Genomic DNA, 25,340 nt, shown 5'->3' on the forward strand with positions numbered 1-25,340 from the left:
CCGTGAATACTAGTCACTTTTTAAGAGCCATCTCTTAAGAGTGCAGGAACAGGCAATTCCAAAGTGTCAGAAGTCGAGCAAGTAGGGCAGAAGGCCAGCTTGGCTGAGCAGGGATCTTCTAGAACTTAGGAGGAAAAGGAAAGTATATGGACATTGGAAGCAAGGACAGGTGACACAGGAGGACTACAAAAATGGTATTCGCTACTGTAGAGAGAAAATTTGTGCGGTCAAAGCTCAATTAGAGTTCAAGCTGGCCAACACTGTGAAGGAAACAAAAAGGGCTTTTTAAAAAATGTTAACAGCAAAAGGAGGATCAGAGATAATATTGGTCCGTTGTTTGATGAGGTCGATCACCTCACAAATAAGGATGTAGACAAGGCAGAGACATTTAATGCCTTCTTCACCTCTGTCTTCAACACTGATGATGGGCCCTGGGACCTCCAGAGCCCTGTGTTGCAAGACTGTGACTGGGGAGGTGATAAACTCCCAGCCACCCCTGAATTTGTTCGAGACTTGCTGCTCCAGCTGGATGCGCATAAGTCTATGGGGCCCGATGGGATTCATCCCAGGGTACTGAAAGAGCTGGTCTATGTCATTGCAGGACGTCTCTCCATTATTTTTCAATGGTCTTGGGAGTCTGGAAAGGTCTCAGTCGACTGGAAACTAGCAAATATTGTCCCAGTTTTCAAGAAGGAAAGAAGGAAGACCCTGGTAATTACAGGCCTGTCAGTCTCACTTCAGTGCCTGGTAAAATTATGGAGAAGGTTATTCTGAGAGTTACTGAAAACACTTGAGAGACAATGCAATCATTGGTCATAGCCAGCACAGGTTCACGAGGGGAAAGTCCTGCTTAACCAACTTAATTTCCTTTTTTGACAAGGTCACCCATCTAGTTGACCAAGGGAAGCCAGTAGATGTGGTGGTTTTGACTTTTAGCAAAGCTTTTGATACTGTCTCACACAGTATCCTTCTGGATAAACTGTCCAGCACACAGTTAGACAAGTCTGTAATACACTGGGTGAGCAATTGGCTGACGGGTTGGGCTCAAAGTGTTGTAGTAAATGTGGTTACATCAGGCTGGTAGCCAGTAACCAGTGGGGTTCCACAGGACTCAATTTTAGGGCCAGTACTTTTTAATGTTTTTATAAATGAGCTGGATGCAGGAATCAAATGTACATTGAGTAAGTTTGCTGACAAAACTTAACTAGGAGGAGCTGTGGACTCCCTTGAGGGTAGAAAGGCCTTACAGAGAGACCTGGATAGGCTAGAGAGCTGGGCAACCGCCAACCATATGCAATTTAACAAGAGCAAGTGCCAGATTCTCCACCTGGGTTGAGGCAATCCTGGTTATACATACAAATTAGGGATGAGAAGCTGGAGAGCAGCCCCATGGAAAGAGATCTGGGGGTTTGGGTTGATGGCAAGTTGAATATGAGTCAACAGTGCGTCCTGGAAGCCAAAAGGACCAACTGTGTCCATGTGTGCATGTGGGGTGCATTAAGCACAGCATAGCTAGCCGGTCAAGGGAGGTGACCCTCCCACTCTACACTGCACCTTGAGTACTGTATGCAGTTTTGGGTGCCTCAATATATGAAGGACTTCAAAATATTAGAGTGTGCCAGAGGAGAGTGACCAAGATGGTGAAAGGTCTCAAGGGCAAGACTTAGGAGGAGCAGCTGAGGTCACTTGGCTCGTTCAGCTTGGAGAAGAGAAGGCTGAGGGGTGACTTCATTGCAGCCTACAGCTTCCTCAAGGTGGGTAGTGGAGGTGCTGATCTCCTGTCTCTGGTGACCAGCAACAGGACATGAGGAAATGGAATGAAGCTACATCAGGGGAAGTTCAGATTGGACATTAGGAAAAGGTTCTTCACGGAGAGAGTGGTCAGTCACTGGAACAGGCTCCCCTGGGAAGCGGTCATGGCACCAAGCCTGTCAGAGTTCAAGGAGCATCTGGAGGATGCTCTTAGTCATATGGTTTATCTTTAGATAGTCCTGCAAGGAGCAGGCAGTTGGACTCCATGATCCTTACGGGTCCCTTCCAACTTGAGATATTATACAATTCTATATACTATTTGGCATCAAATTAGGACTTGTGATACAATGTCTGTTTCTCTGAAGATAATAATTTATTATAATGTACATTTTGAGGATGTGTAATCATTCTATTGCAAGTTCAAGGTAAGCACAGGACTTGGAATCTCCAGTTTTTCCCAGTTTGCCGAAGATCTCCAGATTAATACTTCTCCAATGAATACTTCTCTCTGCAACCTGCTATCTTGTCTTACCAGGCCTGGCACAAGGCCTTTGAAATGTAGTGGGAGGGATAGCCCTTATATTTATACAGAAGTACTCAAAAGTGATAATTTTTGATCCTGAAATGGTATGCGGTACTCCAACTGCAATTCAGTACACAATTTTTAAGTTTACAACTTCCTTGAGTTGCAGTTCATAACTCTTATTATTATGCATTTCTTCATCTTCATAAATGGAAAACCAGGGGGAAAAAATCCCTCACTTCTTCAATAGGCTGCATGTGAATCTGTTGTTGTGGTAATATGAAAATATGTAAATAGTCTATCTAAATAGTGTTAAAATTTATGTCCCTTATTAAGAAAAATTTTGGTTACCAGTGTTGCAATGCTGGATTATACTTTATGTGTAGACATATTGACCCTTACTCTGTTTGCAGCTTATTTAAGATGTTTTCACACTTACCTCTGCAGACATATTGCTCCTAAAAGACTTGGCTCAGGGATCATTTACGTGATGTAAATAGTGAGAGAGAGAGAGGTGATAATTACTGTCTGTTGTTAACATATTTTTTTTTTTGTGTTTGTATTTGATAAGCAACGTAAAGGTTGTGTGTGTTAATTTTGGTGGCTAATAACTGTCAATATAAATTAAGTAGAGAAAGGAATACTAAGAATGTTGTAGAAGAATGTTTTATCAATCACCAGGTATATCCCATTTAGTCATGCTAAATGCCATTTAGGGAGATGATTTTCACAGAACTCACTCCTTTCCTATACCATCCATGCACTGGCTGTCCAAGCTCTGGAAAGTTTCTCTTGTTACTGAAACAGAAGATCAGGGCTCAGAACATAATAATGATCATTGTTTTGGGGACTTAAGAACTATGAGCAGAACTATGAGTGGTCAGGAAAAAAAAACACAGTAAAAGCATTATCTCTACCTTGCAAGCAACTTTTGGTTTATTACTACAGACAAACTAAAACTGAGGGAACTAAAACAAGGGAAGTTGTTTTCAAGCATACTGGAGATTCATTTAGTTTTTCATAGGGAAAAGGCAATGGCAGGGCCTAACAGATGGATTGAGAGTGTGGAAGAAGGAACAAAGAGAATCTGTCATGTGATAACCCTCAGATGTGTGTCAGTGAGGGGAGTGGGCCTTCTGTCATGAATTTAAAGTGAGAAAGTAATATCAGGGTTGCAAGAATAGAATTCATGTAAAGGATTTATTTTGTAAGTATCAAATTATTAAGGAGACTGATTTTTGAGGAATGAGAAATTATTTTACACCTTTGCGTGTATGCAAACCATGTTTTGCAGTAGTGAAGAAGTGGTCTGTCTAATTGCTCGGCTCAATTCATCAATTATTATGGCACTAGCCGCAACTAAAAATAAAACTGGGGGACTGGAGAGAGATATGCAATCCTTATGGCTATGTTTTAGGAACAAACAACTGTTTTGCTTTTTCCACTTCACTAACAGTCAGTGCCTGTCTTTTTCTTTAAACTTCTGTACATTTTACATGAGATTCAATGGAAATAATCAGCATGAAAGAAGAGTAACAGTGAGCGGCAGCATAAACAATTGGATATGAATCTTAATGAGGGAAAGCAACATCATGAAAGTAGGAAAAATATAAGATCCCAAAAAGGCTATTGATACTGTGGCAGCTGTGACTGAGCCAGCAGGCTTCCTCATAATGAAGACCCTATTGAAATGAATTACAGCCCTCCCACAACCCTACCCTTCTCCAGCTATGCCTGTGCACAAGATTTTGCAAATTGTAGTTTTTTCATAACTAGGTTTCGTTTGTTTCTTCACTTTTAAAAACTGCTAGAAGTTTTCAGAGGAATGCTTAATATTGCCTTTAGCATATGAGTTTACCTGTGTAAGCTATTTGTCTAGTCTTCCTTGTATGTTTTCTATCTTGTGGTTGAAGGCTTTTTGCTAACTCTTAGAAGAAAAGAGCTATAGCATTACAGCAGAGAGGTATTCTTTTAAGGACTTTGACTATTACAGAGGCACTAGCATAATTTTAATTTAAATAATAAATTTACTAACTGCACTAATACCTAGATAGTAAATGATTTCTTCCTTAATCTAGTGAGTATCTGCATAGTATAGTGAAACCAGGAGGGGAAGCATCAGTTAAAATTTCTTGCAGCTCTAGGGAAGTAATCCCTTTTTTCTTTGAAAGGTATGTAGTACGGTAAAATCACTAAAATGGATGCCAAAAAATATAAGGAAAAGTTATTGCATGCTGAAATACTTTTTTTTTTTTTTTTTAAATTGTTGCTTATTGTTTTGTAGTGCTTGAACTTGACTTCCTGGTGTAGCTGGGTTCCACTGAAACTATGCAGTTTAGTACAAATGGGGAAGATCTGCGAGTGCAGGAAGTGGAACTTGCTGAGTCCAGGCTAGGAAAGTCACTCTGTAAGAGATGAAACCTTGAAATTGCTTTGAAAGACACCTGCAGAACCTGCTTCTTGGCTTTGTTTTCCCTCGATAATTTATAAACCTGCATGCACATACCTACCCAAGCAACCTAGCATAAAAGCATAACAAAGAAGAGGTGAATGATTTTTTTTTTTTTTAAGTTGCTGTGGAAGGAATGAAAGTATACCACAGTAATTGGCACACCCACTGGGGGCACGGTGATTTGGGGAGCAGAGGGGGACTTAGCTTGCTACTTTGCAAGTTCACATTGCCTCTATAACATTTAGAGGCTTTTTTTTAACTTTTGGTTAGTCATTCAGGAGTAAATAAGACAAGTGATTATTTGGCTAATTTGTGACTGGTTGCCAGTAGAACTGTAGATATATCTATAAAAAACCCACCATAGATCTCTGTTTTACTCTATATTGAGTTTCCTTCAGACAGAGTGCCTCAAACAGCTTTGAAAAATCTCAGCATAAACATCTAAATGTTCCAGTTCTTAAGAGAACATGCTTTGCAAAAGGAAGAATATGGTCCTGCAAATGCAAAATCGGGGTTTGTCTGTGCTGCTGTCCACGCATCAGTTGACTAGTGATGTGTGATTTAGCCAGGCAGTTATTACCCTGTTGGTCTTCAGTTGCAAGTGACAAATGGATGTTGTGATTATAAGTGAGCTGAAAATGTTCAGTATGTTGCCTTGCAAAAAACACTGATGTTTAAGAGGCCTTGAAACAATATGGATGCTTTGTCACTTGGAAAAGTAAATTAAATCTGTAAATGTAAAGCTACTTCAGGTCACTGGAACGGCTTCATAGAAGTTCATCACATTTCATGGTAAAACATTGTCATTCCTAGATGAGAGTGCTCCTTTGTCATTGCATCTATAACAGCTAAGCCTCATGAAGTTCCAGGACAGATTCCCTCTCAGAAACTGGCTAGGAGAAAACCAGCATTTTATTCCAGAGCTCCTTGATACAAGGCTGCAATATTTTATGAGTACTCTGTGAAGATTCTTGCTTAAACCCAGAATTTTTACTCAGCTGACAGTGGCTGTAGTTTTCAGTCTGACATTCTTCAACATTTGCTTACCTACCAGATCTTCAGACATTTTTTATTTATTGCCTTGTGTGTGATTCTTCAGTTAATATGTCAGTTCCTGATCCTCGAAGATGTTGTGTATGCTTCATCCTGGACTCGGAAGGGAGTTCAGTTTAAAGAACAGATTAAAAATTACTAAACTGTAGATTGAGAAGGGAATTGTATGGAGTCTTATCAATATTCTTTCACTGTCTCAACAAGTGTTAGAGTGTTCAACAAGATTTTTCAGAGTTGTAAAATAAAAATCTGTCTTCAGAATTTTAAATAATTTGCTTCAAATATTTTCCTTCTTTTCATGCTATGTATAGCTTAGACATAATAAGTTGTTTGAATATCAGCCTTTTCTATTCATATTTCTCTGCCTTTGCAGCACAAAATACTATGAATTTTGGCAGGGCTTTTATATGGATGAGGACTACAGGTGCTGCTTGCCTGCTCGTTGTTATTGGCTTCTGACATACCAACTGTCTACTGCAGCTACTTTAAACTTTTGTCATTAACATTTCTGTAAGAGTAGGAGGTGGATCTGATGTTAAATAACTATTTTAAACATAAGTTGTCCAAACATATATAATTTATTTCACAAAATGAAGTACACAGAAACTGGAATAAGCTTGTTTGGTATCATACTTTTAAATTTCAGTTTCAGAAGTGTTGAGTACATACTGCTGCAACTGAAGTCAGCTTGGATTGTGTTTGAACATATAACACTAGGCTGGAAAAATCTGATCATAGTCATAGAAATACTAAAAGCTTTAGTATTTTTTATTTCTTATCTGTATTTGAAGTGTTTATCTGTAAAATGGGGAAAATAACAATGATTCTTGCTTTAATGTAATTTTGTGAATATAAGTTAGATAATATTCATGTACTATCCAGGTAACACACGGACAGTCATTATAAATACACACACAAATTATATCTTCAAATAGTGTCTGAGTAATTTGAAGCTGATACAGCCTTGAAACTCATCTTAAACAACTAGATTAATAATAAAAAAAAAGTATATATACTGAAAGAATAAGCAGTGTCCATTCCCTATATCCTTTAGACATCCTATCCAAAACCAGAGTGTGATCATAAGGTTACTGACTGCGTAACACTGACATGCATATGAATAAATGAACTGAAATTTGTATGTAAACTTAAATTCCATAATTTCCTAACTTCTGAATTCTTTTCAGCCTAATGATGGTTTTGGTTTTTTTCTTGTTGATATGTTGTTTTCAATTATTTTCTAAGTACCTAATAAGGTTCATGAGAAAGCAAACAGAACATCCCAGGTATTCTGCCATGGCGGGCTATGATGGGAAACATTGTTTTATCAGTCATACTTAAAATTTTACATCTACACAGATATCTGTTGCAACCAGAGTCGTAGACTTTCTCCACTTTTTGATTAGCTCAATGAAAGAAAATGCACTTTATTACGGGTTTCTGAGATACTGTTAACAGTCATGGAATTGTAAAGCTTGGTAATCTGTGGGCACAGCCTCTTTCTGATATGTGGGATCCCTCCTGTACCGCCCTCTGTTGAACCATTCATTGTACTTCAAGGAATTCACCTCACTTCTCATGTACTCCCACTCACCATACCTAGTTTGTCCCAATCCTCACACTCATTCTGGTCAAAATACCTCTGCCGAGCCAGTCTAGCTGTGTTACCCAATCTTTCTGTCTGATCTCCATCCTTGTTCCACCCCTCCCTACAAATCACAGTCTACTTTTAGTGCTTCTCTGGTAGACAATATAAGATAGTTCTTTATCCAGCTCTTGTCAATCTTTCTCTCCCTTCTAGCTTCCCATCTTAATTTCCCTTGTTTCCTCTTTACAGTGTCTCCCCTAATTCACTATCCTCCTTCTTCCTTGCTTCAGTCCATGATCTTCTCCTTCTCTGCCTCTCACTAGTCAATTCCAATGGATTTATGTATTTTTCTTTCCAGTTTCTTTCCCTGAATCATACATATATTTTCCTTGCATCACATTTTATTCTGAACGTAATCTCAGTCTCTGATACATCCATTCTTTTGATACCACTTCTAATAGCCTACCAAGTCCTTCTCTTTCTCTCGTTTCCATCACTGGCTCTTAGCCTTCAATCCCTCCCTTCCTACTTCTTGTCTCATTGCACAGTCTGTCATGACTGTTCTTCCCCTGGGCTCTTAAACCAAGTACTTTTATGTCAAATAGTCTTTCTCTCTTTTCTCCAGTTATAGCCATCCTACCCAGTCAAACACAGCTCATAGCTCTGCCTTTAACTTTCACAATGTCAGATGACCACAGAGCTTTACCAAAAGATTTCAGGTCCCAGATCTTCTCTTCCCAATTTCCTCCAGCGCCATGCAGCTGCTGCCACTCACTCAGTGAGACACTTCGGGTGGCAGGAAAAGCAGGAGTAACAGTAGGTTGCAGTGATGGTTGAAAGCAGTATATATACAGGAGTTATCAAGGTAGCTGGGGAAGGAGAATATGGATTTCTATAGGAGACTTGCAATAATAGCCATTAGGACTTAAGTATATTTACCAAAGTGATGTTGAAGTAAATTCTGAGCGATATTGCTGTTTTGTGTTCCTCTTGTTTTCTTGTATCAATTTCTTCTTCTTAGTTCAAAAATTTTTTTTGCTTGATTTTTTTCTGAGCACCACTTATTTCACTGGAGAGCTTAAACTATGCCTTTGGGCTCTGGGCATTGTTAATTTTTAGAGCATAAGCAACAATTATGACTGAAAGATTTCCCTTGTAGTTTCCCGAGAAATTTCCAGTATTTCAACATCATTCTGTATAATTCGGCAGCCTGAATGTCCCATATTCATGCCATTTTAAAGCTTATCTCTTTGGTGGTTCACATATACTATATATTGTTAAAATTAGCCACAGCTGAAAAAATGTTAATAAGTTCCCTGGTAATCAGAACACAAAGTACAACCTGTTATGCTCAAAATCTTGTTATGGGTAAACCCCCCACACTTTATATGTCTAGAATTTACTGTTAGTATAACTGAAATGTTAGCAGTTTAATAAAAGAATTTACTGTTAGTATAACTGAAATGTTAGCAGTTTAATAAAAGAATTACTAATCTAGATTAAGTGGTTATTGGAAAAAAGATTAAAAAAGAAGAATAAATAAAAGCTACTATACAGAAAAACAGTACAGTTAGAATTGTTATACACACACTTCCCATTACCTAACTTTTTCCCTGGTGCTACAGTCAGGCTTCCATTCCTCCTTGGGAACCCAAGATCAATGGTTTCAGTTTGGTGTTTGTGTGCTGGGGGAGATACTGCAGATCACCAGCAGCTGGAGTCCTTCAACAAGCATAGTGTGATAGTGATGATTTCTTCCTCACTCTAGGATCCACTTAGGGTCATTTTTGTTTGCCAACACATTCTTACACCTGCCGGTCAAGTTCAAAAGTTACACATGATTTTACTATATATAGTCCATTTTACATGTAGTTACTATTTCTTTGCTCTTTTACTTAAGCCTGAAAAACCATTTTTGATGAACTCTGAGTTATAATTTTTTAAATGAACAGTGGTGAGTTGTGTATAGCTTTGAACGGTGCACAGGTTGTTACCCTCTTATTGTACCATGCCCGTACTTCACACTGCATCCTGTGTCCCCACCTCTCAGGGCCTCTGCTGTTATACCAGGCCTGGATTTGTCTACACGTCACCATGCTAGAGTTCTAAATATCTTATTCTACACAGAATAATTACTAGTTGCAAGTACCTATATAGAGCTATTATTGTACCAGAAAAAGATAATAGAAAATTGCAAAGATAATTCAAAAGTAAGACAAATTAGGCATACCCACCAGACCAGAAGAAAAAAATCTGTTACAGCTAAACAAAGTAAAAACAAAGCTGCAAGCAGATCAAAAAAAGTTGAGACAACACAAACCTGACAAACCTTGGTCTTGAGGACTTGCAAACTTGGGACAAATTCTGTGACCTGTTACTAGCCAAGGCAATACTGTATTACTGTGCTACAGGGTTACACATCATATGGCAAATATTTTCTGTTTAGAATTACTACTGAGAAGACCAATTTGGAATTTTGTCTGAATGACATATTATGTTTAGGACTCACCTGCTATTCTTAAGGTCTCCTAGGATATTTAAAATTAAATAGTGCTTATGAGGTTACTGAAGATTACTTCAATGGTCTTAACCATTGGTCTTTTGGTCTTAACCAGCTTGTGTTGCAATAACAATATCATTTTTTCTTCAAGAGGTTAAAAAGAAAATTAAAGCCACATTTATTGTGCTTCTTTAAATTTAAAATCCCCTTTTAAATTTAAAGAGTATTTCAGTAATTTAATTAATTTAGTTAGGTGTGTAACTGAATGTCACTGTGCTTATAAGGGATACAGAACACGACCCCAAACAATTGTTTTACTGGACAGTACTAGCTTATTGATTTTCATCCTGGTTTTCGTTTTTCCTTTTTGATTTTTTCAAATAATCCCCCAAGTGAAATAATGTAAAACAATGACATTTCAAGTAAAAATAATGCTGCTTAATTGAGAACTATAATTCTTTAATAAAATGTCAACAGATGCCAACATTTTCCAGCATCTTTAATGTACGACCTAGTTTTACTGCTTTTGTTGAGTGGCATTTTTTAGAAATATTGATTTTGATGCACTGCATCTAAAGCTACACTTTTATAGGAAGTGTCTCAGTATGATCTCTCCACAAGCAGTGAACAGAAACATCCATCTTTAGGTTGTGATTGATACCATAGGTATATCTTAGGGTGACAAAATATACATTAAAAAAAAAAAAAGAGAGCCAGATATTGAAAGCTGAAAGAAAGAAATCAGGGATGTGTGAAAGAAACAAATAATACAAAAAATATTTATAGATGTAAGGCAAATTCTGTAATTATGCACTTGTGAAATACAACCACAACTTCTACTAGATAATTGTCTATAGAAAATTATATGAAGATCATAGTGTGCCTAAGACACAATTCAACATGATGTAGAGAATTAGTGTTGTAGCAGCAGTCTCAGAGTCCTTGGTACTGATGTTTATCAGTGGAGTTCAACCCTGTCTTCCCTGTGAAGAATGTTCATAGGCTTATTTCAGTGGTGCATGTTCAGCCAAGTTTATTCTGCAAGCCATGGTCCTACCATGCTTCTTCTGAAAAGGTGTTAAACTCTGTAAGCTTGACGTGGAGCACTGCTGCAAATATGCAGTGATTTGTACGTCAATATGGAGTCAAGGTAATTTTTTTCACATTGCTTTTATCCAGTAATAAATGATTGCATGCAACAAATAATAGATTTGTGTTAGGCTCCACATGTATGTCAAATTATCCTGTACTTTTTCTTGACCTGGATCCAGTCTGGCTAATCATATTCCATCCTTACATACAGGTATTGCAACCTTGTTTTAGAAAAAAATGGGCTTTGTTACTCACTTTTTGACACAATTATAAATTTCATACTTTTTTGACTTCCTCAGCATGTGTCTAAACATTTCAGCTATATGTCACAAGTTCTTGAGGAACATACTGGTCAGAAAAACCTGCCTGGGAACAGTATTTGTAGTAGTAGTGATTAAGGCTCAGCAAAGTTTACTTTTATGGCAAAACTTAGGTTTAAACAAGTGCATTCTATCTTACTTCAGATGTACTGTAAATTCAAGATTTAAGAAGTTGCACTCACCTAAGTTACATTCTTTTGCTGAAAAATTAATACAATTGTCATGTAATATCTTTGGGGGAACACATACAGAAAAAATTACATTTATTTCAATCTGAAAAAATGCATCTGATGAATCAATCTGTTGTACTTTGGCAAGTAAATTTTTAACATATTTGTCAAAATGTTTTATTTTTTGCTTAGATGTCTAAGTGCACTGGATTTTTTTAGTAAAACTGTTCATAATTAATTTTGTATATTGTGTAGCTCAAAGAACAGTTTTATATTTATAAATTTCTCAAATTTGAAGTAAGCTGTTGACTGAAAGTGAACTTGCTGAGCAAACTATGTTTCCTGATTGCAGCCTCCTCATGTACAATAGCATAAACTGGTTTGTGATTATAAACTATGTTTTTGAACTGCGTGATATTTCTGCATAAGAAGCCTGAAACTTCACTGTTTTTAATAAAGTCCCTTTTTTGTAATTTAGCTCCCTATTGCAGCTTAAACCCTATCTTGAGGAATGGTGGAATTGTAAATAAAACCGGTGGTCCCGCTGGAAGTAAAGTTCGCTATTACTGCAAACCTGGATATAGAATGATTGGTCACAATAATGCAACATGTAGGCGTCACCAAAATGGCATGTATCAGTGGGATTCTCCTGTGCCCATCTGCCAAGGTAAGATATAGTTTTCTTGTTGAGTATGATTCTACATCTTCATTGCAAAGAATATTTTACAAAACAAAGGTCAAGCATTGTCAATACTGCTGTATGCCAAGAGACAGATTGAAATCATGAGTTTATCCAAATACATGTTGACCTGTGTACTTAATGTGTGCAGACCTGAAATATTAAGAAGTAGATTAATGCAGTCAAATACAGACCAAATGAAAAATATATTTTCAGTTCTTTTTTATTTAGTAAAATGTGTATCTCTAAACAGTCCACAGCTCACAGTATTGTTGTATTACAGAACATTTTACAAAAATACAGTAGTTTTGAGGCATTAATTTGATTATTTTAGAAAATCACTTTATAAGCAGTGGTTTTAAGACATAATTTGTAACTTCTGCATTTTTTTGTATCCTGGAGTTAGCCAGGGTCTACTTGGTCTACTTTAGCTTGTTCCAGACATATGTTAAGAGTAGTTACTATTCGTCAAATGTTTATAATCTTCACTGTCTGAAAAGCCACACACAACCTACAGAGAAAAAGGGTAACATAAAGTAGTACAAAGTAGTTAAATACAGTTGGTTTTAGTTAAAAATGCTTTTTCACACATTATTCAGTAAATAGTGGAGACTAAGGAGTTGTATATCAGATAAGATCAGGAATGTGGAGGAGAGGAGAAAAACTGCAAATTCTATCCATATCATATATGGCTTATTCTAACACGTTTTCATGTCTGCTTCTAGTCTGCTTTGTTTATAGGAAGAAATGGTGGTAACATCCATATTTAAGACTTGTTGGAACTTCTTCAATTAAAACCTGTGTTTAGTTGCTCCTAACATTCAAGACATTAACAGCAGTGCTTCATGTCTTCTTCAAGACAAGTATTTTGCTTAAGGTTCCATGAAGGATGATTCAGATATTTCTAAAAACAACATGAGATGGAAGTTCCATTTTGCACCTTAAAAAAACCACAGAAAGGCCAACTGAGATTTGATATGATGCTTACTCTTCTGTTGAGGGTGTATTATTTGCAAGAAAAGTAAAAAGCTGCAGAAATTTGGCTACAGTTGAAGAACTTGAAGGAGTACAGTTCACATCTTTTATACAGGGTGATTAGGTAGATAAATATTTCTTTAGGATGAGTATTCTCATGCCTAGACGGGCCATGTGGCTACAGCCCTACCAGTCCAGGGAGCACCTCAGGCTTCCAGTGTGCCACAAGCAGGATCTGTGTATCTGTGGTTCCAGACTCCAGGATGTCTTCTAATCCCATATGCTATAATGTGTTATGGCATATGATGCTGTTTGACGTTCCTGAAGGTCACCAAATCATGGGAGAATCTGTGTGTGGGCTGGGCATGAAGTAAGTTTAGGGATAAGTGCTGCTTTTGGGCTTACTTGAAATGCATTTTAGGTGCAGTAGCTGGTACTGGCGTAGGAACTGAAAGCTCAGAGACACTTTGCACTAAGAATCTTGAATAATGACTAGGCCTACAGCTTGGCCGGAAGATCAGAAAAGTGGAGGATGCAATTCTGTTCAAGATTAAGACTAAATTTAAGCATCTGCATGTGAGCTAAAGTTTTGATTAATTTGCTCAAACATGGAAGTCTAGTGTCATTTGAGGGGCCCTGAGGTATTTTACCTGTCCTCCATCTACCAGTTCAGAAAGGCACAAGCTCCTATGTTATATCCACTAGACCTGTCATATATTCTGGAGGCCTAAGAATGTCTCGGGTAGCTCTAGACAATGGGAAAAGGAAAAAAAGTCAAGCCCTGAACTCTGTTGCACTTAATCTAGTCAATACTGTCAGTTAAACTTTGGGAGATATTCTGCTGGCTAGCCAGTAGGTGCCTTTTTTAAAAGGCACTGAAATTTAGCATCTTGCTCTGGAGCTCAGGTACTTTGAGTGTGTGAGGACAGTGACAATATTCAGTGTGTGCTTTTTACATTTGTAATTAATAACTTGACTGTATCAATATTTGAAACTAAATTTGGCTGTATTATCAAAAAAAGGGAGTTCTGCATATTTAATACAACAATATCAATTTCAATATGAATACATCTCTAATATGGGTTAATCTGGTAGGGTCAGAAGATATTTTTCAATTCCAGCCTTATCAAGTGCAGATGCATGTAATAATGTCCTGGACAATATATAAAGAACTTGACTGCTATCTAGGAAATTAGAAATTATTGTTATTGCTTTTATTTATTTTGTGAAGGGCAATAGCAGTAGATAGCTGATGAGAGAAAATAGTATAGGCCCCAGTAATCATCCTGGCAACCACATATGTCATCTTAGCCACTGCTTAGCTCATGTCCAGATCACCATGCTGGGGGAAAGAAGGAAAAGCAGGCTGAGACTCAGGGATGAATAAATGATAAGAGAAAATAAGAGAAAAGCTTGGCAAGAAGAGCAGTTAGAATAAAAAACTGAAAGCAAGTTGTCAGGGTCAATATGGATCAGGATTGCTGGGTTGCAGGTGTCTGGAGACTGAGACATGGTGGCAGCGAGAGTGTAACAGAGTGGCTGTGTTCCTCTGAGAGGCATGAGCAAATATCCCTCTTCATCCCACCTGTTCTTCATATACAGGACTCAGCCTTTGACTTTGTTCTCCCTGATTTTCTCCCACTCATTCTTAAAAGAGTTAAGAGTACTTTTAAAGAGTCTTGAAGAACTCTTGGCTACTCTTCACCATTTGAGTTACTCCCTAGTAGGTTTATAAAAGCAAACTGGAGGTACCTAGTTTAAGAAAGAAGTTCTCTTGTCTGAATCATGGGTGCTTGAAAAGGCTTAAAACCTATGACAGCGTCATGATAAAAATATAGCTGATGCCAACATTTCCTGCTTAAAATCCTGATTCCAGGTACTGTCACTATTGATTCCTCTGTGCTTGCAGAAGTGGATAGAACCACATTGTTGAGCCTGAGACCCTGGTACTTTTTGCTGTGCTGATCAAAGCTTATTCCGGGGCCATAACTGGGTTCTGTGTCTGCCCTGGAGCAGAAGACTGATTAAATTTTTTTAGGGAACTGGCTTGAAAACATCCATTTGCAGTTTGTCTAAGAGCCATAAGTCTGGGACAACCAAACTGCTTCTTCATAAAATTAGCTGTTCTGTGTGTTTGAGCATGGAATTAAACTCTGGCCTTTTACCTTTTTGATAAATGTTATTATGCGAAAAATGTCCCTTCTAGCACCAGGTCTTAAAATAAAAATGTGAGGTAGGTAGTAGAATTTAGGAGTTCCAAATCCTGGTTTCCTCTTATAACATATTCTAAACCTATGATCTTATTTCAAAATATAAAATGGTAAAAGTATAGTACTTCAGACTAAAAATCAGAAGTTCGAGGGGAAACCTGGTAACAATCTTCTCATATTCTAAAAGTAGCTCCAAAGAGGAATGAAGTAATTATTTTCATCCTTTCTAGATAGAGGAATTACAGCTAAGTTTACTTCAACAGGATCTTAAGTTAGACTTTTCTTTATTTTTTTCAACTTTTCTCAGAGGGGCTAGTGAAACATTGGAATAGATTGCCTGTGGAAAATTGAATTTTCATAACTGGAGGTCTTTCGGGAACAAATTAGATTAATTCTGGTTGAGTATAATTTTGGCTTGTGATAGGAGAATAGACTAGATGACCATTCATGACCTTTTTTTACACCCACAGCCCTAGACCACACAGCCCTGTTTTTGGTTTCTTTGTTATTTCTGCCTGTATCCAAGTCTGAGAATTAGGATTTCTATGGCATGGCTGTCCCTGATGTTTTCGATTGGATATCATAGACATGAGCCACTCAACAAGTTTTTTGTTATGAATCCCACTTTTAGGGACTTGTCTATTGCTACCTTTAATTTTAGGGTATTCAAATGCTTTTCTCAGCACTATGTTCAATGCCAGAAACAGGTCACTAAATGATAAATGCTTGCACATTAAATTTAGGGATTTTCCAGTGTATAGAAATAAACTCAATGTCTGACTGTAATGCAGTGTCCAGCTTCTTTTCTGTATGCAGTGATTTTGCATGCTGTAAATATGAATAATACATAAGTATCTTAAAGGTATTTAGGTGTATAGATATTTTAAAGGATAGCCATAAACTTTAAATTTACTGGTTTTGATAAGAAATAAATTCCAGTTACACATGTGGAACATTAAAGAGCAACTAAAATTGCATTTCACTTTCTAGGTAGTAAAAGGCTTTTCCACTTGTATTGATTACCTGTTCTTTGGAGGAAGTATATTTTTCTGCTGTGCAAGATAATAGAGACAATTAACGATGAGTTATGTATTTTTCACACTCTGAATGCACATCTCTCAGCTGGAACCTGGAATTCTCATCTCGTCATTGACCTAAGAAGCATGTTGACAATTCCTCAAGTCAGAAGATTTCCTGACACCACTCTTTATCATTTTACAATCATATGGGAAGCTGGGAGCTTCAAAATACTTGCATGTGGGACAGTAGTGACATTGTTTCCAATGTCCAAAGTCGATATGTCATTTCAGTCAGTTTACTTCAGGTAACGTTACTTCAAACATCAAAGCACTTGCTGTTTAGTGAAACTGGCTGTGCTAATACATTTTGTTTGGGCACTACTGTTCTAAATGCCATTAGCAGCCTCAAGAAATTAGTAGCAGCAGGAATATTTCTTTCCAATTGCAGTTTCTGGGGGAGAAGCAAACAACAAATAAACAGATACACTGTAACAGGAACAGTGCCAGAATGCCAAAACTGCTTTTATGATTAGTAGCTAAAGCAGTAGTGAGAATAACCTTATAATGTAGCAGTGCAAGTTTCAGCAGTAGCTGAGGAAAGGAGATAGTAGAGGACAGAGGTACAACACTAAGAATAAAAATGGTGAAGTCTGACAGGTAAGCATAGATTTTGAGGTGCTTTAGTACACTGGACATTGCATCAGACATGACACTACTGATAGGCCCACCTGGGTGTGACCTGGGCATTGTACATCTTTCATTCTTGAAAACAACTTGCACATAAGAGGTACTCAGTTTTGAACTTTTCAGTAGCTTCTAGAAAGGTTATTGCTAGAGGTGAAGAGCAAACGCTAACAGAAGTATTTGCTTCTAACATGAACTAGACAGACCTGGGTTTTTTTGTTTTCAAAAGACATAGTCAATTCTTCTTGCTCCATAGAAACCACTAAATTATTTGAAGTTAATTCAAGTTTGAAGTATTTAGAGGGAACTAGAATAAGGTCCACCTGTATGTACAGACATACACATACATGGATGGGTGGATAGACTGCTAGTTCTGAATTTGGTTTTATACAATTAAATGTATGCATGCACACTTAAGGATTGTTGTTTTGATATCGGAAAGGACACCTGAAAAAGAAGTTGACAAGAAGTTAAATCTTAACCCAATTACATTCTACATCAAGCATTCAGACATATTGCCACAAAGCAGAAGAGAACTGAGAGGCTTGTTAGGACAGGGAGGGACATAGTGCAAGGCTCTGGAGACACTGCAACATTTCACAGTAAGCATGACTGGAAATGGAGAATGCATAAGCATTTTTATGATTAGTAAAACAGAGTGACAGTTTAACTTTCTGTAAATTCAGCATGCAAACAAACATTTTGCAAGTCTAAAATTCTGCTTACGTGACAGAGGGTCAGAGTTGGTTCTAGTTGTAGGTAAAGGATTAAATGGGTTATTAGGGGAGTATATAGAACATTTAACCAGATGCAGCTCTGCTGCCTATTTTGAGTACATCAGAGCCCTGAAAAAGTATCATTTCTGCTGTGGTCACCTTGAGGGGAATGACTCCTAATACAAATACCTGCTCCCAGAAGCAGCAGAACTTGCTTTTATCCTTCCCCTTCTCCACTTTCTCTTACACCATTAAGAGCAGTAAGCATGGGTCTCCAGAACCCCTTCCTTATCACCTGTCTTTCCCTACTCTGTCCCACTACTACTTCTTATAGTGGCAGGAGGCTCAGCCCTTACCCACTGAGGGAGAAATACTCAATTTTGAGAAGACAAGAGCAGCACTGCTTATGGTGCAAAAAGTGCCAAGAAGATGTGTTACCAAGGAAGCAGCTTATTTTGGAACATTCCTACAGTTTTACTTCTTTTAGCAATTTGACAGATTCCAGATGGAAGCAAACAAATGAAATGAACTAACCATTCATCATTTTATAATGCTTGCCTCTCCTCATTATAATCATATGCAAAGTACTGTGTTGTATTTAATTTAAATGCATCAAATGTGACAACTTGGGAATATTGAAAACAAATTTGAGAGTTGTGTTTATGGTAGCATGACAATGTGTTGTGAAATTAATCATTTACATTGAATTGGGTAGATGATAATAAAAATTATATTTTTTTGAAAAATACTTATTTTCACCTCTGTTTAACAGATTTCAGACAAAGGCTGTCATTTCTTCTTTTGAAATAGATGATTGACCTTATTAAAATAATACAACTTCACAGTGTCAAGGGGAAAGGAACAAATACCCAAAGGATTTTTTAACTGTTAAAAGGTTGAACTGCTTCTTACAATTGACTGTATATATGGAAAAGACATTTTCATTTGCAAAACTCCACTCTATTGGTAAATATTTAGAAATTAAAGCTTCCAAGCTGTGTTTTATTCAGTGTATTTACTGAAGAGCAATAAACTGGATGCCAAACTCAAAGCAACTAGTAATTTTGTACACACTTATATTGGTTTATACGAACTCTTTAAATAGATTCATTGTAATAATGTGATGGGTTCTCTGCTCCAAGTTACCATTTTGCAGAAAATAATATCCTTTCAAAGAATATAATACTATGACTTTCCCTTCAGAAGTGCTGTAGGGCAAATATAAAATCTTTACCAGCATTACTGAGTTATTCAAGCACCTAGATTTAATCTCTGTGCATAAATAACTATTTTAAAATAAAGCATAACATTTAAAGAAATTTACTAAAACAATACTGAAGAGTTGCATTTCTTCTTTTCATTATCAAAATCAAGGTCAGATGGCAGAAGGCGATCCTGCCTTGGAGACCTTTCCTAAAAGTGACTGAAATAAATAGATATTTTTGTAATTATAATCTGCCCTAAAATTGTATGAGATACTTTTAAATGACCTGTACTGAGCTCTGGTAAAAAGATTAAATAAATAAATAAGCCAAAAAACTAGATGTTACTCAAACTTCACTAAGTTGAGAGCAAACTGAACTTTGTGAGCTTGAAAGAATAACTGCTCATCTGGAGAGAAATGCTGAAGGAGCAAAAAAAAGTGAAAATAATTCAGTAAGTAATTTCCTTCATGATATGGAAAATTAATAAGCCTGAGTTCACATAATATTTAACATTCTGAAGTGAATTAGTCAAGTATGTAAATAAGTGTTTAAATATCTGAATAATGCCTTTAACTTCAGTGGAACTCTTCCCTGTCTAGTCATATATTTAGGTGCTTTTCTCATCAGACAAAAAAATGTTAAATTTAATTCTTAAATAGCATTGTTTTATATGTATAGAACAAACAAATATGAAGTTTTCTTTATAGTTGTGCAGGAATGAAAGAAACCCTGAGAGAATGGAAGCAGACTATTAGAATGCATTTAAGAATTTTCCAGTTCATTGCTTCTTGGACCAAATCACTTTGGACACTTTCTTGACTTTTTCCCTGGCAAATAAACCCTTAGCCTATGTTGAAATTTCTGTCTCTACAGTGATTGGATTAAACACAATAATGATTTATAAAATGTTTGTCTGTATTAAATGAACTTCAAAGTGTTTGTCAATGTTTTAAATACTGTTACATTTATTGGAATGTTGTAAATATGATGGAAAATTAATTTCAGTTGTTATGAATGGGATATGTCAAAATTACTAATCTGTTTCTTATTTCAGTGTTGGGACAATATTTAAAAAAAATATGAGAAAATGCCAGTTCTTTATCTTTTTGTTTCCTTTCTTTTCAGCTGTATCTTGTGGCATTCCTGACTCTCCTGGGAATGGTTCAGTTATAGGTAATGAATTCGCTTTGGGCAGTAGATTGATATATGAATGTAATGAGGGCTTCAAGCTAGAATCTAGTCAACAAGCAACAGCAGTGTGTCAAGAAGATGGATTGTGGAGCAACAAAGGGAGGCCACCTGTTTGCAAATGTAAGTGGGCATGTATTTCTCAAGCATATTTCCCTTGAACTTTCTCAGGAAAATCTTCACCAGTGATGTTTAGGTTTCATGTATACGTATGCCCTGAACTGGCCATTCAGGAACATATAATCATTTAGCATTTAGTAAAGTAGAAGAAACCTATAAATTTATTTAATAAAAAACCCCTTGTTTATCTTCTTCAAAAAATCTGAAATAAAATTATTACACAATTAATTTAATGTATATTTTCTTATTAAGAATAATGTGCTGTTCTCCATTTTCAAAGTTACAACCACCAATTGTAATTTATTTTAATACAGCTTCTAAAGTGATAAAAGCAAAAACTATTTCTTAAAATACTGCTAGTGTAGATAATTAAGCTGGATGAAAGTCCTTTAGGCTTCATTTTTGCCTTCTGTCAGAACTAGCCAGTATAATGCAGACTCCTCTACCATGTGACATGGCCTCTCATTTGCAGTGGGTTACCACTGCCTGTCTTTGTACTGGATCAAAGCAATAACTAACTGAGCGTGACTTTGAGTACGTGACTTAAAATACTGATTAGGACATAATCTTAAAATTATTAATTGCTATAATACTATACTTAAAATTTTTCAGACTTAATTTAGAATCTTGAACTAATCAACAGTATAGGTATGTGCTTTCCAGATTCTGAATTTGAAAAGCACTTTAGTTTTTCAAACAAGTAAAATTCCACTTATTTTTAATGAAAGAATAAAATGGTGTGAATATAAGAATTGTGAAGTTATATGTGATTGTGAAATGGTTTTCATTATTTGAATTAATATACAGCAAAAAATTATTGGAAAATATTGCTGAAAGTTACTTCAAGAGATCTTCTAAGTATCCCTGACTGATGATCATTTAACCTAATCTTGGAGACCTTCCTGAGTAGTCTATTTCAGTAATTTACTTTTTTTTTTCCCTTGCAAAGTTTTTCCTAGAATATATAACCTGAATCTGTTTTTCTGTAGTGTAAAGGCATTATTTCATTTTGTATCCACAGTGGACAAATAGAAGTTATTTTATTTTTCTTTCAGTCTTTTTAATGTGTTTGAAAACTGTTGTCTTTTCAGTGTGGTGAACCAGACCTGGTGCTGGCCAGATTATCCTTGGCCAGCAGTCACACCCTGACCCAGCTGCTCACTCATTCCTTTTCAACCAGACAGGGGGAAAAATAGGATGAAAAATCTTGTGGGTCGAGATAAGGACAGAGAGATTACTGTCAAAGGACTCAACTTGGGGAAAGTTAATTTAACGTATTACTAATTAAAAGAGAGTCAACTACATTTCAGGAAAAATAAAAATTCAAAACACTTTCCTCCCCCTATTCCCAGGGTCATCTTCACTCCTTCGCTCTTACTCTTCTCCACACCCCAAGCAGTGCCGGGGAATGAGGAATGGGAGTTGTGGTCAGTTTATAAAAAACTCCTCTCTGCTGCTCCTTCCTCCTTGCACTTTTCCTCTGCTCCAGCATGGGTCTTCTCTAAGGACTGTTGTCCTTCAGGATAAACTTGCTTTAGCATGTGTCCTCCATTGGCTGCAGTTCCTTCAGAAAATAGCCACCTGCTCCAGTGTGGGCTGCAGTGTGGATATCTGCTCTGGCATGGTACACTCCGTGGGCTGGAGCAGCATAACAGCTCTGGTGCCTGGGACACATCCTCCTCTTTCTCCTGTGACCTTGGTGTTCCCTCTGCTGCTTCTCACTCTTTTTGTTCCCTCCTCCTCTGCCTGTGCAGTGTTTTACCCTATTCTAAATACACTTTCCCAGAAGTGCCACCATCTTGGCTGATGGGCTCAGCTGTGTACTGCGGTGGGTCCGTTGGAACAAGCTGTGTCCAGCAGCTCAAGCCCCTCCTCACAGAGGCCACCCCTGCAGCAACCCCCATCCCCCTGCCAACACTTTGACTCCTGCACCCAATACAGTCAGTCACCTCTTCTGTAGAGATAACTGTCTTGCTGTGATTCACTCACTCTTTCTTCATACTTTTTCTACTGGTGATTCTCATTATCGTCCTTTGGACAATCTCCAAGTGATCTACACCTTTCTTGAAGGACAGTGCCTGAAACTGAACACAGCAGTTCCACAGAGTACATAAGAATCATTATTCAAAACCAGCCGTGATCACACAGACATGCTCTGAATTCAGAGCCGTGTGCAGAGGGAACGCGGTGCTCCAGCGTATTGAAATGCGCTTCTTTCTCTCAGAAAAAATTTACAAGGGACAACAAACATAACTTGAATGATTAATCAGCAGAAATATCATCAGACTTTTTTGATGGAAGAGGCCAGTTAAACTAACTGGGGTTTAAAAATACTGAATTAATAACACTATATCCGCAGTGCAAAAAAAAAAAAAGCTTGTGTTATTGAAATGTATTGAAATGATCAAACTTAACCAGACAATGACTACCCTGTAAAACAAAGCTTAATTATTAACACTTAGCACAACTTTTAACATTGAAACATTTTGTTTAATATATATAATTGCCTAACAAAATATATATAACACTTTTTTATTTTCTTTTTTCCTTTTCTAAAAATTTACTCAGTTTGAAAAAGAATCACATTACTTTTAAAACCAGAAGTGATAAATTAAAATGCTAGTGACCTACATGACAATATTAAAGTCAATATTTTCAAAACTGATTGTTATTCAGAGGCAAGCATGCTTTACTGAAGATTTCTTACTTGCAAATGTGGAAAAGCTTAGACAACCTGCATAATAACCTGGTTTTGTAGTATTGCTGCTGTAAGGCTAAATGTATTTAGTCTCCAGAAAGAGAAACATCTCAGACCTGATGAACAGCAAACACAGCACAGAAATGTAAATGGTAAATAAATTAGTTCATTTTATCCTCAGGTCTATTAAAATGAAGGTTGAAATCAGTGCAGTTTGTTTTGCAAAGTATCTCTGACAATATAATGCCTGAGGCAGATGTTTGAAACTCCTTTCTTTTCATTAAAATTATTTATATCAGATTTGAATCATGAGAAATATGATTCATGCTGGTCATACAGCAAGACAGAGATGGATCACGGACATTAGGCTATTGAATTTAATTATATGAAATATCAATCAACAGATATCTATTAAGAAAGCTTAACTGAAAGACAAGTAACTTGCTTCAGTTATTCTACGTAAAGATCTCTAGCACATGATGAAGGGAACTAGAGATATCTATCTGTATTGCTATTTGAAAGCCTTTCTCAGGCAATATTTTAAATCAGGCCAATACTCTAGAGAGTGACCATATAGTAATAACTTTACATACGAATACAGGACACTGTGTAAGGTATGCAAAAACTTTCTACTGAAACCTGTAAATTAGTACGTTACTGTTGGTCAGAGAATTGAGTGTGATATATGGTTCCAAAAAACATCCCAACCAAAAGGTGTAGGTGTATCCAAGAAATATGAATAAATCAAACAACTTTGGTCCTGAACTATAGATGAACACTGGTGCTTGCATCATTCTTTCCTTACTGTATGCTACATAAACTGCCTCTAATATCTTTTATCCCAAATAATGTAATTTGGATAATGCTCAAACAGAAAGGAAAGGATGTATAGGCATGTTTATAAATTTAAGGTTTTAAGTTGTAACTATAGTTAGCTGAGAAACACTGTTCTACCTACCATCAGCATTTTTACACACCCATAAAGTACTCTTGTGAAAAGTCATAAGTTTTCATCTTTCTAAGATTAAAAAAAAAAAAAAAAAAAAAAGAGAGAGAGAACAATTTTTGGTAATCTTTTGTCTATTTCATTTCATCGGATAAGATTTGAATTTTGTCCGCTACCATGGAAATATAAATGCTGATTCTTGCAGTGACAAGTTAAAAAGGGAAAAGAACTCAAATGAACTTTCCTTCTTCTCCTTTGGATAATACAATCTCTTGCTATTATTATGTAAAATGGCATAATTATAGCATGATTCTTACATTTTGTTTGTGACTAATTATTGAAAATCATTCTTATTATTATTTAGTGCCTCACTTTATTCAGAATATATATAATCAAGTGCAGAGAAATAACAGAATCACAGAATCACTAAGGTTGGAAAAGACCTGTAAGATCATCAAGTCCAACCATTAAGAAAAAAAAAAAAACAAACTCCACACCACACCCACACCCACAAAAAAACCCAAAACCACCCATAAACCACAAAACACACCACAACCCACACCAAAACAATCCACCCACACCACACAGCACCATGCCCATCAAGCCACATCCCACAATGCCACATCCACACGCTCCTTGAATACCTCCAGAGAGGGTGACTCTACCACCTCCCTGGGCAGCCTATTCCAATGTTTCACTACTCTCTCGGTAAAGAACTTTTTCCTAATATCCAGCCTGAACCTCCCCTGGCGCAACTTGAGGCCATTTCCTCTAGTCCTGTCATTAGTCACTTGGGAGAAGAGACCAGCACCCACCTCTCTGCAACCCCCTTTCAGGTAGTTGTAGAGAGCGATAAGGTCTCTCCTCAGCCTCCTCTTCTCCAGACTCAACAATCCCAGCTCCCTCAGCCGCTCCTCATAAGACTTGTGTTCCAGACCCGTCACCAGCTTCGTCGCCCTTCTCTGGACACACTCCAGCACCTCAGTGTCCTTCTTGTAGTGAGGGGCCCAAAACTGAACACAGGATTCAAGGTGCAGCCTCACCAGGGCCAAGTACAGAGGCATGATCACCTCCCTACTCCTGCTGGCCACACTATTTCTGATACAGGCCAGGATGCCGTTGGCCTTCTTGGCCACCTGGGCACACTGCTGGCTCATATTCATCAGGCTGTCAATCAACACCCCCAGGTCCTTTTCTGCAGGGGAGCTTTCCAGCCACTCGTCTCCAATAAGGTCTTCCAAAGCAGAGACTGAACGATGGAAACAGAAAAAGACTTAACTGTCAATGCAAAATTTAGATGTGTTGCTCCCTAAATTCAATCCAGATCCACACTTAGATTTCTAAGTTATTTACTGAATAGAGAGATTCATGCTTGGAATAGTAGCCATAACTATTTTGTAAAGAAACAAAGTCATCTAAAGGTGTTGGTGAGGGTCAATCCATTCATCTG

General features: G+C 37.1%; 1 protein-coding gene across 1 annotated transcript in view; it reads left to right on the plus strand.

The window, feature by feature from the left end:
- Nucleotides 1-25,340, plus strand: part of CSMD1 (CUB and Sushi multiple domains 1) — a 1,256,706-nt gene that overhangs the window by 1,148,148 nt on the left and 83,218 nt on the right. The window contains exons 49-50 of the mRNA XM_059835885.1: nucleotides 11,929-12,117; nucleotides 20,064-20,249. Of these exons, the coding sequence (XP_059691868.1) occupies nucleotides 11,929-12,117; nucleotides 20,064-20,249 (375 nt within the window). The remainder of the gene's footprint in view (nucleotides 1-11,928; nucleotides 12,118-20,063; nucleotides 20,250-25,340) is intronic.

The sequence above is a fragment of the Gavia stellata genome, chromosome 2, assembly GCF_030936135.1.
Source record: "Gavia stellata isolate bGavSte3 chromosome 2, bGavSte3.hap2, whole genome shotgun sequence".
In the NCBI taxonomy this organism is placed as follows: Eukaryota; Metazoa; Chordata; class Aves; order Gaviiformes; family Gaviidae; genus Gavia; species Gavia stellata.